At 41.3% G+C, this 14,740-nt stretch overlaps 1 protein-coding gene across 1 annotated transcript in view; it reads right to left on the bottom strand.

Annotated features, from left to right (window-relative positions):
- Nucleotides 1–1,510: 1,510 nt before the first annotated feature.
- Nucleotides 1,511–14,740, bottom strand: part of PSTPIP2 (proline-serine-threonine phosphatase interacting protein 2) — a 97,167-nt gene continuing 83,937 nt past the window's right edge. Inside the window, exons 10-15 of the mRNA XM_015121863.3 lie at nt 12,410–12,508; nt 10,230–10,326; nt 10,026–10,107; nt 8,862–8,896; nt 6,844–6,901; nt 1,511–3,591 (exon numbers count right to left, since the gene is read on the bottom strand). Of these exons, the coding sequence (XP_014977349.2) occupies nt 6,852–6,901; nt 8,862–8,896; nt 10,026–10,107; nt 10,230–10,326; nt 12,410–12,508 (363 nt within the window). The 3' untranslated portion in view covers nt 1,511–3,591; nt 6,844–6,851. The remainder of the gene's footprint in view (nt 3,592–6,843; nt 6,902–8,861; nt 8,897–10,025; nt 10,108–10,229; nt 10,327–12,409; nt 12,509–14,740) is intronic.

Below are 14,740 nucleotides of genomic sequence, written 5' to 3'. Positions count from 1 at the left end.
TGCACGATTCATCCATAACAGGGGGTGGAGGAAGGAGATGATGAATATCAATTATGGATTTAGGATTATCTCTAAGACCAGGAAATATAGCTGGTCCTGCTAACTGTTTCATTTATATGTATGTGTGTTGGCTTTTGGAAGTTGGGACTTGAAGAAGTAGTGCTAGGATGGAATAAAATGTGGGGTATGGATGCGTCTGAACCATGTGGGGGTCAGATGCTGTCAACATCCCATCCACATCCCCTCAGTACCTCTCAATTCCTTAAACACACAGTTCCAACTGTCAGGAACTGTGTCCCTGCCTAAGGACCCTCTCAGACCATTCTCCAGCATTGGAGACAGTCCAGAAGTGCCAGGAAATTAATGCCTCCTGGGAGTATTTGCAACCAGTGACTGACAAGAGTTGGTGAATAAATACTCCAGCTCCCTTGCGGCTTAGGTCAATATCTCCTAAGTGTGTGTGTGTTCTTTTGGGTTTTTTTGTTTTTGTTTTAGCTTTTCTGTTGCCCGTGCTGGAGTGCAGTGGTATGATCTTGGCTTACTGCAACCTCCACCTCCCGGGTTCAAGCAATTCTTCTGCCTCAGTCTCTTGAGTAGCTAGGATTACAGGCACGTGCCACCATGCCCGGCTAATTTTTTATTTTTAGTAGAGACAGGATTTCACCATGTTGGCCATGCCGGTCTGGAACTCTTGACCTCGGGTGATCTGCCCACCTCGGCCTCCCAAAGTGCTGGGATTACAGGCATGAGCCACCGTGCCTGGCCCTAATTTTCTGTTCTGCACTGTTTCCCGGGAGTCTTCAACAAGAGTAAGCTCCAGCTGCCTGCCATGTAGCTTACTTCATAATGCATGCTTTTTTTGCCTTTCTTCTTTTCCCTATCTCATGCCCCCACTTCCATACTGGTACTTTTTGGAAAAAGTACTTGCACACAAATCCTTATCTCAGGGTCTGCTTCTCATGGAACCCAAATTAATATACCAACAGTCTATAGAATAGCTCACATTTACTGAATTTAACACATGTACTCATTTGACTGGCTTCACTCACTTTGTACTTCTTATTTCTCTTTCAAGTGGTTGTTTCTCTAGCTATGTTTTCTTATAGGCCACTAATTCTTTCATTGTCACTACTACGTGCCAGGTGCTGGAGATACAGCAGGAAAAAGAATAGACAACGGCCCTGCTACCATTGGGGTTCCAGTCTAAAAAGGCAGACAGACTTTGAACAATTAATTTCAAAGGTGAATCATATCATAACAAGGAAAATGGAGGGGCAGGACAGATACAGTAGTTGGATCCAACCTAGTCTGAAGGCAGAAGCGGTGTCTCCCAGAGGAAGTAACACTGCAACTGACCTCTGAAGGATTCGTGCAAAGTAGTTCGGCACCATCTCCATTTGGCTTCCCTGACCAGGAGTTTGTCTTTTTGAAGCCTAACCATCACAAATGTGGCAAGGGGTCAAATAAAGCTTGGAAGAGCGATATGGTCAACACAAAAATACGAAACAAATCCCCAATTACCAAGAACCTTTATTTAACCTACCAAACTAAAAGAGGAATAAAATAAAAATATTTTCCATCCACAAAACAGTTTTACATCAACTACACTGACCAATACAGAGAAAAGGGAAATCCCTGAGGAACTGCCAATAATAAATAATGTACTTAAAAATAGAATGTTCTGAGTGTGAAGGAACATTTCCTGAGCCCGTTCAGTTTGGAGAAGTTTGGCCCTTTGCAAAATTCAGTTTCTCAAAAGGATATCCAACTGATGCAAGTTTCCTGCCATGAGAAGAAGCTGTCATGTTCAGTGGCACCTTACATGAAAGGTGGGGAAATAGGCCGGGCGCAGTGGCTCATGCCTGTAATCCCAGTACTTTGGGAGGCTGAGGCAGGTGGATCACCTGAGGTCAGGAGTTCGAGACCAATCTGGCCAATATGGTGAAATCCCATCTCTACTAAAAATACAAAAAAATTAGCCAGGTGTGGTGGCAGGTGCCTGTAATCCCACCTACTCAGGAGGCTGAGGCAGTAGAATCACTTGAACCCGGGAGGCAGAGGTTGCAGTGAGCGAAGATCGCGCCACTGCACTCCAGCCTGGGGGACAGAGCGAGACTCTGACTCAAAGAAAGAAGGAAAGAAGGAAAGAAGGAAAGAAGGAAAGAAAGAAAGAAAGAGAGAAAGAGAGAAAGAAAGAAAGAAAGAAAGAAAAAGGGGGAGAGAGAGAGAGAAAGAGAAAGAAAGAAAGAAAAAAGGGAGGGAAGGAAGGAAGGAAGGAAGTAAAGAAAGGAAAGAAAAGAAAAGATGGGGAAATAATCAATCTTCTTTCAATCAATTTGTCCATAGTTCTGGAAAAGCTACTGCACAGAGCTGGAGAGGAAACTATTTGCTCTCTGTAATACTGAAAAACTGAGAGAGCTATTTTAACTTGTCAATAACCAAAGAGTACCATTTTCTCACAGTGCACAGATGTTGTACAAAAAGTACATGACTTCCCTGCTGTTTGTGAGTGAAAAAGGAAAACCCAAATATTTGTGAAAGTGTAAGACGGATGCATTTAAAATTCTGGGGTCTAGCAAGGGAAAGATTCTCGGTGAAGACCCAAAACTGAGGACTGGTTTTGTAACTCTAAAATGATCTTGAGGAGTGGAATCAAAATATGGTATTTCATTGATTCCAGGATGTATTTTTTTTCATACTTTAGCATCTTAAATTCAAATGGGCTTGGCCACCAATGGTCTGTCACAAGTTTATTGGCAACTCCTCGACCCCACCTTCTTAGTGCAACATAAAATAATGGCATGTTTTACAATCAGTGGCTCCTTAGATTAGATTAAATATCATGCTGTGTAGTTCAGTACACACAGTGATCCACATAAAAATAAATCTGACATTTAAACCCTGGTGATTTTCCCAATTGAAAAAGTGCTGGCAAAAATATTTGGCATCTTAAATTTCAGCATAAGCATCACAACTTCAGGAAGGGTTAGAGGAATAGTGATGTGGGTTGGACTTGGGCTCTAGTTCTGGTTCTGTCCCTAATCAGCTAGGAAAACTGTAAGGAAATTAATTTCACACTTGTAGGCTTTGTTTCCTCATCTGTAAAATGAGAAAGTGTGATCAGGTGGCTTCTAAGTCTTCTAGCCAAAAAGGAAGGTAATTTTAAACCTTGCACCACTGAGGCTGTGTGTCGCCGTGGAAACTCCACAGCCAGGCTGCCCAAAGCCAAAGGAGCTACTGCTGCAGCTGGTGGCTCGGAATCCTCTGCTGCCACCTCTGCTCCTCAAGTGGACACTCCAAATCCAGAAGTGGATTTCATGCTTCCCATGTTGAAAACTTAATTCATTCACAACCTGAGTAACTGGGAAAGAATAATTCTTCAGAATGGGGCAATATGTAAACTTCAAAAAACTGCAGAACTCTACTTGCTTATGTTGTCCTAAATGTCTACCATAAATTTTAAATCTCTAAAAAATTATAGCAAGGGTTCACTTCAAAGTCTTCATGACTGACATAACGTGGCTATAGGTCCTGCTGCTCTGGGTGCCCTTTCCATGTCATAGAAGCACTTGCCGGAAAAAGCTCTGGTTTCTGAAAGAAAATAACAAAGAAATTTCATATGAATGAACAGTGCTTGTCAACACTCTCTCCTACCTTGAGAGTATATTCAACAAGAATAAGGGTGCAGGCCAAGGAAAACAAATGGTGAGGAATAGGTATTCCAAGCAATGAGAAATGGAATGTGATGATACCAGCATTGCTTTGTGGTAAATAATACCTACATTTACATTTTTATACATATTTTAAATTTGAAATTTTCAATCTATCTTTACCTAAACATGTTAGAATTAACAACAGGAATAGCAGCTAAAATCAGCAACTACAAAACAAATCACAAATTCCTAACTTTTCCTGTTTAAATTTTTTTTTTCTTTTTTTGAGAGAGAGTCTTGCTGTGTTACCCAGGCTGGAGTACAGTGGCGCAACCTCAGCTCACTGCAACCTCCACCTCCTGACTTCAAGTGATTCTCCTGCCTCAGCCTCCCAATTAGCTGGGATTATAGGCACCCGCCACTGCACCTGGCTAGTTTTTGTATTTTTAGTAGAGATAGGGTTTCACCGTGTTGACCAGGCTGGTCTCAAACTCCTGACCTCAGGTGATCCGCCCATCTTGGCCTCCCAAAGTGCTAGAATTACAGGCAAGAGCCACCGTGCTGGGACCCTTTTTAAACTTATTTTCCAAAAGTTCACTCAAACTATTTTAATTGTTGTGATAAGTTGCTTAGTAAGTTACTCACTAAATTAGACTCCCTTCTTTAAAATTTTCTGAAATTCAGTATATGTTGTATATTGAATATGAATGTGTTATATACTCCCTTTTCTAAAATTTTCTGAAATTGATGTATATGTTGAACCCCAACTCATTGAATGGGCACACATTCCAGTGAACTCCAGTGAAATGATATAACTCAAGTAAATGTGTTGGCACTAGCATCTTGCATTCAAACATCACACTCTTCGACTCTGAGGAACTACAGTTGTTGGGTCAAGTGGTACTATTAAGCTACCAGAATATATTCTTTACCCAAACAAGTAAGGACAGAAAAGAAAGAGGTAAAAAATAAAAAGAAACACTTAGGACTGCCAATGGCCTGCCCATTATCTACACAGTGCTCCAGAGAGCAGGTGCCACCTCTGAATTCCAAGTCGTTGATTTACCAGGTTTCCACTCTACCTTCACTAGGGCCTTGCCCCTTTCCATGAGAAAGAGGGAGGCTTATGAAACGAAGAAGAAATGATGACTGTAAAGACTAGAATTTATTTGTAGATTTGTATGTCCGAAGTTATATACAGTTAGAGAACAGGGTACTTTATGTCTTCAAGTTCCATATATTTTATAGCAAAGTTGCTTAAATATTAAATATATTAAGCAATTATGTTAAGCAATTTAAGGACTTATGTTTAAATATAATAGAAACTAGTTGGTTTTTTTTCTTTTTTTTTTTTTTTGACTGAGTCTCGCTCTGTTGCCCAGGCTGGAGTGCAGTAGCGCGATCTCAGCTCACTACAACCTCCACCTCCCGGGTTCAAGTGATTCTCCTGCCTCAGGGTCCTGAGTAGCTGGGGCTACAGGTGCCCACCCCCCTGCCTGGCTAATTTTTTGTAGTTTTTTGTTTTAGTAGAGATGGGGTTTCACCATGTTGACTAGGCTGGTCTCAAGTGATCCACCTGCCTCGGCCTCCCAAAGTGCTGGGATTACAGGTGTGAGCCACTGTGCCCGGTCATTAGCTGATTATTTTTATGTAATTAGGACAAGTTGGCATCTGTCCTAGATAGCCAGTTGGCTATAAGTCGCAAAGTAGGTGTTTTTAGAGGACTGGAGACAAACAATGTTTGATGTGCTCACTTTGGTGGTATAGAACACTATAGAAAATCACCCTGGAGCACTGTTAAAATCTGTTTAGGTTCATAAAGGACAGTATATGTAACCAACACCAAATCAGGAAGCGTGAGAGAGGGGCTGCTGCCTTTCTCAGTTGACTTCTGGCATCCCACCCACCCACTGCCTGCCACTTTGTCTTCTGACACTGTTATCCAGGGCATAAAGTAACAAGAAATGCAAAGACATGTGGTTCAGATGTGTAGCTCAGTCCACACTGAGATCAGGAATATGTAAGTGGACCAACTCTTTAAAACAGTTTTTAGTCAAAGTAGTAACACATTTTCATTGCAAACAAATTCAAAAACAGAAAGGAAAAACATTACCTGTTTAGGAATATATCTCTTCAGACCTTTTCTTTGCTCATGTGCACCTATATAATTCTTTTACCCCAAGATAAGCCCATTGGGGTAAAAGAATGATACTTTATGAAGAGTTTCTTTTAGTATCACTACTTTGGCTTCTGAGGCATTTCTTCACATCTGTGAAGAATGATTTTGACTTGGAGAACGTTCCAAGCACCTCAGTGCCTAAGAAAAAGAGTCACCATGCAGTATATCTTTGCAGGTGCAGTTGGCTTAGCAGTGTTCAGTCCTTTTCTAAGAAAAGCTCGTTCAGAGCATTAATACTCTGCAGGATGACCTCTGTGATGACCTTGTGTGTACAGTGAGTGTGATATCATTTGCACTTCTTTTTATTTGACTTTTCCTCTTTTAGATGGTGGACAAGTAAACTAAAATCTAAATTACTTTAACAGTGAGGATGATGTGTGTTTTGTTGATGAGCACTGCCTTAAATCCAGGTGTGTAATAACTATAAAAGAGCTTAATAAGAGCAGATAAAGAGGGCCGGCGATGGTGGCTCATGCCTGTAATCCCAGCACTTTGGGAGGCTGAGGCGGGTAGATCACTTGAGGTCAGGAGTTCAAGACCAGCCTGGCCAACATGGTGAAGCCCTGTCTCTACTAAAAATACAAAAAAAATATTAGCTGGGTGTGGTGGTGTGCACCTGTAATCCTAGCTACTCAAGAGGCTGAGGTGGGAGGATCACTTGAACCCGGGAGGTGGAGATTGCAGTGAGCTGAGATTGCACCACTGCACTCCAGCCTGGTGACAGAGCGAGACTCTGCCTTGAAACAAACAAACAAAAAAAAAGCAGATAAAGAGTTACTACGGAATAATCAATGAAGGAAAAATAGCCTCATTTAAATAGGTATGGAGGGGTCTCCAGTCTGCTTCCAGCTGTAGGATCCAGAGAGGCATCCTGAAGGGACAGCATGCTGGCCAGTGTGCCTGCCTGATGCAAGGCCTTGCTAGTTTGTGGTGGTGTTATAAAGAAACTTCAAAGGCCTCAAGAGCACAATTGCCAGTCTACACGTGACTCAATTCAATAAAGGTTCTTACCATTGATGTTACTGATAGAGCAAACTGTAGTCATCAACCAAAGAGTAATCAGGATCATCTGCAAAAGGCAGAACACAGAAAACAACAGTAACATCAATTTTTCATAATAAGATCTCAGCCCTTTTCAAGCCAGGGCATCTCACTTAGAGATTCCGGTGACTACCATTTTGTAAGGAGAAAATAGATCTGCCAACAAAAACTATAAATGGCAGTCACTACTCCAAACCAGAGGACATTCTGGAAATCACTATGCTGACTTCTTTGCCCTCTTTCATCCATGCTCAGGTACAGTACCCACAGTAAAATCATATTTAAAAATGGACAGAAATAGCATCCTACACTACCAAAGGGTAATTCTAAAGCAATAAGAAATAAAATACCTTAAATCTTCATATTGTTCAAAGATAGAATTTCAGCCACTACATTTTTTTTCCATCACTTAATTTTTAGTGAACTGTTAAGTACAGCATAAGCTGAACTCCTCCCTTATTGATAGGTTTTGGCTCTGTGTCCCCACCCAAACCTCATCTTGAATTGTATCTCCCATAATTTCCACCTGTTGTGGGAAGGACCCAGTGAGAGATAATTTGAATCATGGGGGCAGCTTCCCCCACAATGTTGTCATGGTAGTGAATAAGTCTCACAAGATCTGACGATTTTATCAATGGTTTCTGCTTTTGCATCTTCTTCATTTTCTCTTGCCACCACTATGTAAGAAGTGCCTTTCACCTCCCACCATGATTCTGAGGCTTCCCCAGCCATGTGGAGCCGTAAGTCCAATTAGGCCTCTTTTTCTTCCCAGTCTCAGGTACATCTTTATCAGCAGCATGTAAACAGATTAATACACTCATTCTCTTGAATATGGATAGGTATATCTTTTCTTTACTCAAATAATAAATATATGTTGAGCACCTACTATGTACTCAGAACCGTGTCAAGTGTTGTGAGTAATACAGAAGACAAAGTTGTACCTGACCTCCGGATCTTATTAATATTCAAGGCATACAACTAACCAGAGCTTGTTTGGAGTAGCTGCAGGGGAATGCAGCTATTTGTATACTCTTGACCAAAGACTGACCCTCCTCTATCAGGAATGGTCATGCTCTTTGACTGAGCACATAGCTTCGGCAGGGACGCACATGGACTGGTGAAGGAGGAAGTGGACACCCGCCTAGCCAGCCAGATGTGCCAAATCAACCCTAGCAAACAATAGGCTGACAGATGTTGCAGCCAAACTGCCCTCACACCCCATACAACTAATAAGAAGTGCTAAGATGTGTACTTCTCCCAGAGGTATCATAGGAGTTCAAAGAAAGAAAGAGACTACTGTAATTAGTGAAAGTTCTCATTAAAGATAACATTAAGTGACATGTTTCCTGACGTCCATGCCTTCTATAAATTGTATTTCTGTGTAATCCAAGGGGAACTACATCTCAGTTCTGCTGTTCTCACAGTCCAAGTTGAAATAATCTTTTAGGTAAAATTTGCTTGCAATAAGTTTATTTTGGTATTTCAGTAACACAATTATCTTGGATAAGCTATAAAATAGACCACCAGTTATCATATTCTACTCTGTGACAAGTAGTATTATAGTAAGATTCTAATAGAGACTCATTCCCTTGGGAATTTGATTCTATTTAATCCTTTCATTCCCTTTATTTCAAAGCTCTAGCTATTTAATTTTAAAGAAAACGCAATATAAGAATTTTGTTGTTGTTTTTTGTTTGTTTTGTTTTGTTTTGTTTTTGACACAGTTTGACTGTGTCACCCAGGCTGGAGCGTAGTGGTGCAATCTCGGCTCACTGCATCCTCCACCTCCCAGGTTCAAACAATTCTCGTGCCTCAGTCTCCTGAGTAGCTGGGATTACAGGCACACGCCACCACACCCAGCTAATTTTTGTATTTTTAGGGAGATAGGGTTTCACCGTGTTGTCCAGGCTGGTCTCGAACTCCTGACCTCAAGTGATCCGCCTGCCTTGCAATAGAAGAATTTCAAAAGACCTTTTTTAGTGGCATACCTGGTGAGGTTTTAGGAATTGGGAGGGGTCCTCTCCTATAAGAAAGGAAAACCAAAGTATTTTAGATAAGTTCTTGTTATTTTTATAATATTTTTACTTCTTGCTACAAGCCTATTGTACTCTAATCAGATCTGGTTTCTGCACTGGAGGGTCAAGAAAGCTCACCTGAAGCAAATGATCGGTAGCACTGACCTACGGAAATCTACGTTGCAGACGTTCTATTATGGCAAGAGGCAGCATGCACAGTGATTAGTAGCACAGAGCCTTATCCCCACAGCCTAGACTGGCAGGATTAAAATCTTAGCTGTGTGGGAAAGACTCCCTGCGTGCCTTGAACATCCACATCCTCATACGTAAAATAGGAAGTATAAACAGCTCCTACCTCACTGTGGGGATTAAATCAGCTAATTCACACTAACGGTTTTAAACAGTGCCTGACATGCTTAAATATTGATAATGATCATGCAATCTTTCCCAGGCACTCCTCATCTTTAATATAACTGGAGTGAAAATTCAGAAGCTTAGACCGCAAGCTGACTATGTCAAACAGAAGTTTCTCTTCCCGCAGGATCCTTTACGTGAACGGCAGCGAACTTTTTGAGTAAAGGGCCAAGTAGTAAATGATTTAGACTTTGCTAGCCACATACCGTCTCTCTTGCAACTCTACTCATCTCTAGTGGCAAAGCAGCCATAGACAAAACCTCAGTGAGTGAGGGTGCTTGTGTGCCCATAAAACTTGATAGAGGAACACTGAAATTTGAAATTCAAATAATTCTCGCATGTCACACAATAGGATCATCTTGACTTTTTTCTAGCCATTTAAAAATGTAAAGGCTATTCTTAGCTCACAGGCCCTACAAAAATGAATTTAACTCTCAGGGGCCATAGTTTGCTGACCCCTGCTTTCTACAGGCTGTAAGAGAAGTATAGGATTCATACATGAACAGTAATGATCAAGTTCAAGCATGATATACTCCTCCCTAAACTATGACTATTAAAATCCACTTAATATTTGTCCTAAAAATACTATTTCCAAAAAGCAAGCAGCCTTATTAAGCAGATGCAGTAGTAGATATATTCCAATTCTAGCAAGTCTTAGAACATTCATGATAACAATGTTTGCTAAAAGTAATTTTCTTCATGTGAAAAGCAGCTGGTTATTACCTTGCCAAATTAGGCCCTGTAGCCTTTCCTGGTGGGACTGAATTCTTCTGGGGGGAGTAGAAATTCTCATACATGATGGGTGCTAGGAGAGTCACCAAGAAACAGGACATGAAGAGGCAGGCGTCTTTCATCCTTAATGACATCTAACAAGAAAGGCTAATAGAATTGTGTAAATAACACTCCCCACCCCACCACCCCATTCACCTGGTGGAATCTGTCCAGTTTTGCGTTGATTCACAAAGTATTCAATGTCCTTCTGAATGCTGCACATTTCTAAACTCTTTCGGACTTGTTCGTACATCTAATAAAAAAGGTCAATTAATAGGTAGAAGTATGTTGATATAATTGTGACACAGCTCCTTAAAGACATGGGTTTGAGGCAGGGCGTGGTGGCTCATGTCTGTAATCCCAGCATTTTGGGAGGCTGAGGTGGGCGGATCACAAGGTCAGGAGTTCAAGACCAGCCTGGCCAACATAGTGAAACTCCATCTCTGTTTAAAATACAAAAAATTAGCCAGGTGTGGTGGCGGGCGCCTGTGGGGAGGCTAAGGCAGGAGAATTGCTTGAACCCAGGAGGCAGAGGTTGCAGTGAGCCAAGATCGTGCCACTGCACTCCAACCCCAGGCGATAGTGCGAGACTCCATCTCAAAAAAAAAAAAAAAAAAAAAAAAGAACAACAACAACAACAAAAACATGGGTTTGATAGAGAGCTGACTCTTCCAAATTTTCTTGTTTAAAAAAAGAACACATTCCAAAGTCCCAGATTCATATTAGAGCTTTTCTCTGATGCACATCTGCTATTAATTTTTTTAATTTTATTATTTCTTTTTTTTAAGACAGAGTCTCACTCTGTCACCCAGGCTGGAGTGCAGTGACACAGTCTCGGCTCACTGCAACCCCCACCTCCCTGGTTGAAGCAATTCCCCTACCTCAGCCTCCCGAGTAGCTGGGATTACAGACGCATGCCACCACGTCCGGCTAATTTTTTTTGTATTTTTACTAGAAATGGGTTTCACCATGTTGGTCAGACTGGTTTCGAGCTCCTGACCACAGGCAATCTGCCTGCCTTGGCCTCCCAAAGTGCTGGGATTACAGGTGTGAGCCACCGTGCCTCGCCTACATCTGCTATTAATATTTTAAAGATGACAGAAAATGTATCTTTGTGGCAGGACAGAAGCCTTGGCTGAATTATTATTATTATTATTATTTTTTGAGACGGAGTCTTGCTGTGTCACCCAGGCTGGAGTGCAGTGGCACAATCTTGGCTCACTGCAACCTCTGCCTCCTGGGTTCAAGCAATTCTCCTGTCTCAGCCCCCCAAGTAGCTGGCACTATGCACCACCATGCCTGCTAATTTTTGTATTTTTAGTAGAGACGGGGTTTCACCATGTTGGCTAGGCTAGCTCAAACTCCCAACCTCAGGTGATCCGCCCACCTTGGCCTCCTAAAGTGCTGGGATTACAAGCGTGAGCCACCGCACCCAGCCTTGGATAAAATTTAAAAATACTGATGGAACCAAAAAGTAGATATCAAATCCTATGGCACAAAACCAATGCCACACACAAATGCAAAGACAATTACTTAAAGAAGAGTTTTCCATTCAATCCTATCAGTTTTCTGGGTGTTTAGTTGTTCTTCTAAGGTGAATGTCTCATCTAAGTGAGAGTGGCTACTCCTTAGCAAAGAAGGTTGTGATAACTTGATTTGACGCCTCTGAGATGTGGAGAGCCCATTACTATTGCTGTGTACAGGTTAAGCCTGGACAATGGACCAGCGAATACTGTTGAGGTAAGTCTGAACCCTGGCGCAACCATTAGCCTGGGAAAGGGTCAGTGTCCTAGTACTCGGTGCTGTCCTGGAGTGACCCCATTCCAGAATGGAGCCGTGTCTGGGATGCACATACATGCTGTGACATCTGTCTTCCGTACATGAAACTATATTTGGATTCTATCTGTTCTCCTGCCCTAACTCTGAATTTACTTTTGTGCCCTAACTATGAATTTCTTATATATATATATAAAAAACCACCATGCCCAGCTAATTTTTGCATTTTTAGTAGAGACAGGGTTTAACCATGTTTGCCAAGCTGGTCTCAAACTCCTGACCTTGGGTGATCCACCTGCCTCAGCCTCCCAAAGTTCTGGGATCACAGGTGTGAACCACTGCTCCCAGTGGTGAATCTCTTAATGAGAAAATCATGGTGGCAAAAGAGCCAGGAGTCAGGTTACATGTTATCTGGATCCTTCTATCAACTCACTGTATGGCCTTAGGCAAGTCACCTTACCTCACCAGGGGCGAAGTGAACCAATCAGTATCTATAGTTCCTTCTACTCTAATGTATCCAACATGCACAGGACAATCCTCAGTGGATGCCTCTGACTTACTTCATCACTGGTGACACATTGTTGTGACAGCTGATTCACATGTAACCACAATGCATTCCGGAAGAAGTTTATTCGTTCACATTCTTGAGCCTCAAATGCCTACAGAAAAATAGCTACATGTACATAAATATGCAAGGAAAAGGGCCATTCATTTTGGCTGGCTGTGACTTAAGAAACAGTGTCAACCTTTAGTTATCTGTAAACTTATTGTCCAATTTAGAATACTTCTCCCCCACCACTCAGGATGCTCATAAACTCATACCACAAAGAATGCAAACAAATCCTAATATAGTAACACAAACAGGCTTGGAAATAGTTCTGAGGATAAAAAGTAATGATGATCCCAGACACCAATGTTCTAACTGAGTTTCTACTGACATTTCCAAATATCTAACATCATCTCCACCTGGGCAGCCTGCCAGAGCCTCAGATTCAACATGCTGCCCCTCCCACCCTGGAATGAATGAGTTTAACTGGCAAGATGGTCATAACTGTTGATGCTGGTTGATGAATACATGGGAGGCCATGTACTTGTCTTCTACCTTTGTGTATGTTTAATTGTTTTTCCTTAATAAAAGGGTTAAAATAAAAGTCATTGCCTGAGATAGTTTTTTGGATATAAACAAATGTCACCTTTTAGAAAAATCAAGCTATTCTACGAAGCAGATGGCATTCTATTCAACAGTGGATGTGATATATCAGTGTATTTTAAAAATATTGAATACCATAGCTATTTTTAACATGAATGAATTTTATATTCCATAGCTTTTATATACCACAGCCACTTTGCCACTCTATGAGGAGAAAAGGATGGGGACAGGCATGGCTATAAGTGGTTCTCATACTTGAATTCACATCAGAATCACTTGCAAGGTTTATTACCATAGAGATTGCTGGGCTCCACCTCCATAGTTTCTGATTCAATTTCATATCTCATACTATAGGTTTTATTCAAAACCATAAAATTTTGAATGCCTTTTAAAATTTGCTACATTTTAAAACTTATTATAAAATAAACAAAACTTCAAACATATACAAGAGTAGAGAGGTACAGATAGTATGATGAATCCCTATGTACTCATCACCAGCTTAAACATTTATCAACTCACAACCAATTCTGTTTTATCTATATCTCTACCAATTACCCTACTGTCTGGAGTATTTTGAAACAAATGCATTATTTCACCTCTAAATATTTTTATGTCTATATAACATAGTATAATAATTTATTAATATTACATTAGTTTTGTTATGGGATATTTCACATAGAATCAGATAGCAGTATCATAAATACCTATATACCAACTACCCAGCTTTGTCAAAAACTTCAGCCATATTTGTTTCAGATTCTGTAAAAGCCCCTGTGTGATTTACCCAGTTTCTATCGCCTTCTTCCTTCCCCAGATAGCCATTATCCTGAATTGTATCATTCTTATGCAAGTGTTTTGTTTTGTTTTGTTTTATGGGGAAGGGGTTGTTTTGTTGTTTGGTTTTGGGGGGTTTTATTTTGTTTTGTTTTGAGACAGGGTCTCACTTCGTCACCCAGGCTGGAGAGCAGTGGTATGCTCATGGCTCACTGCACCTTCAAACTCACGGGCTCAAGCAATTCTCCCGCCCAGGTTCCCAAGTAGCCTCTGCCACCATGCCTGACTAATTTTTATATGTCTTTGTAGAGACAAAATTTCACTGTGTTGCCCAAGCTGGTCTTGAACTCCTGGGCTCAAACAATCCACCCGTGTCATCCTCTGAAAGTGCTGGGATTATAGGCGTGAGCCACTGTGCCTGGCCTTTATGCAGGTTTTTACATTATATATGTATCCATAAAATGTATATGATACTGCTTTACATGTTTTTAAACCTTATTTAAAAATGGCCTCATTCTAGGCTTTTCCTTAAGAGTGTGGAGTTACTAAAGTAAAGCAGAAAACAGTGTTTTAGGAGAAGCATAATGACCCACAGTATCAGATGGCAAAGAGAGGTCAAATAAGATTAGAAACTGCAAAGGCCCACTGGCCCTCATGCCAAGGGATTGCTGGTGCCCTCCAAGACAGCAGCTGCAAGGAAGCAAATCCCAGATGCTGTAGGCTGGGACAGACAGGACAACAAGGACTTGGAGACAGCTCCTTCAAAAAGCGTGGCTGTGAAGAAGGGTGGGGGTGGTAGCAGTCATAGATAGGAAAGCAAGAACTACTGGGGTTTTTTTTTATTATTATTTTGGGGTTTTTTTTGAGATGGAGTCTAACTCTGTTGCCCAGGCTAGAGTGTAGTGGCATGATCTCGGCTCACTGCAACCTCCACCTCCCGGGCTCAAGTGATTTTCCCACCTCAGCC

Source organism: Macaca mulatta, chromosome 18 (genome assembly GCF_049350105.2).
Source record: "Macaca mulatta isolate MMU2019108-1 chromosome 18, T2T-MMU8v2.0, whole genome shotgun sequence".
Classification (NCBI taxonomy): Eukaryota; Metazoa; Chordata; class Mammalia; order Primates; family Cercopithecidae; genus Macaca; species Macaca mulatta.
This window is presented reverse-complemented; position numbering and strand designations above follow the sequence as displayed.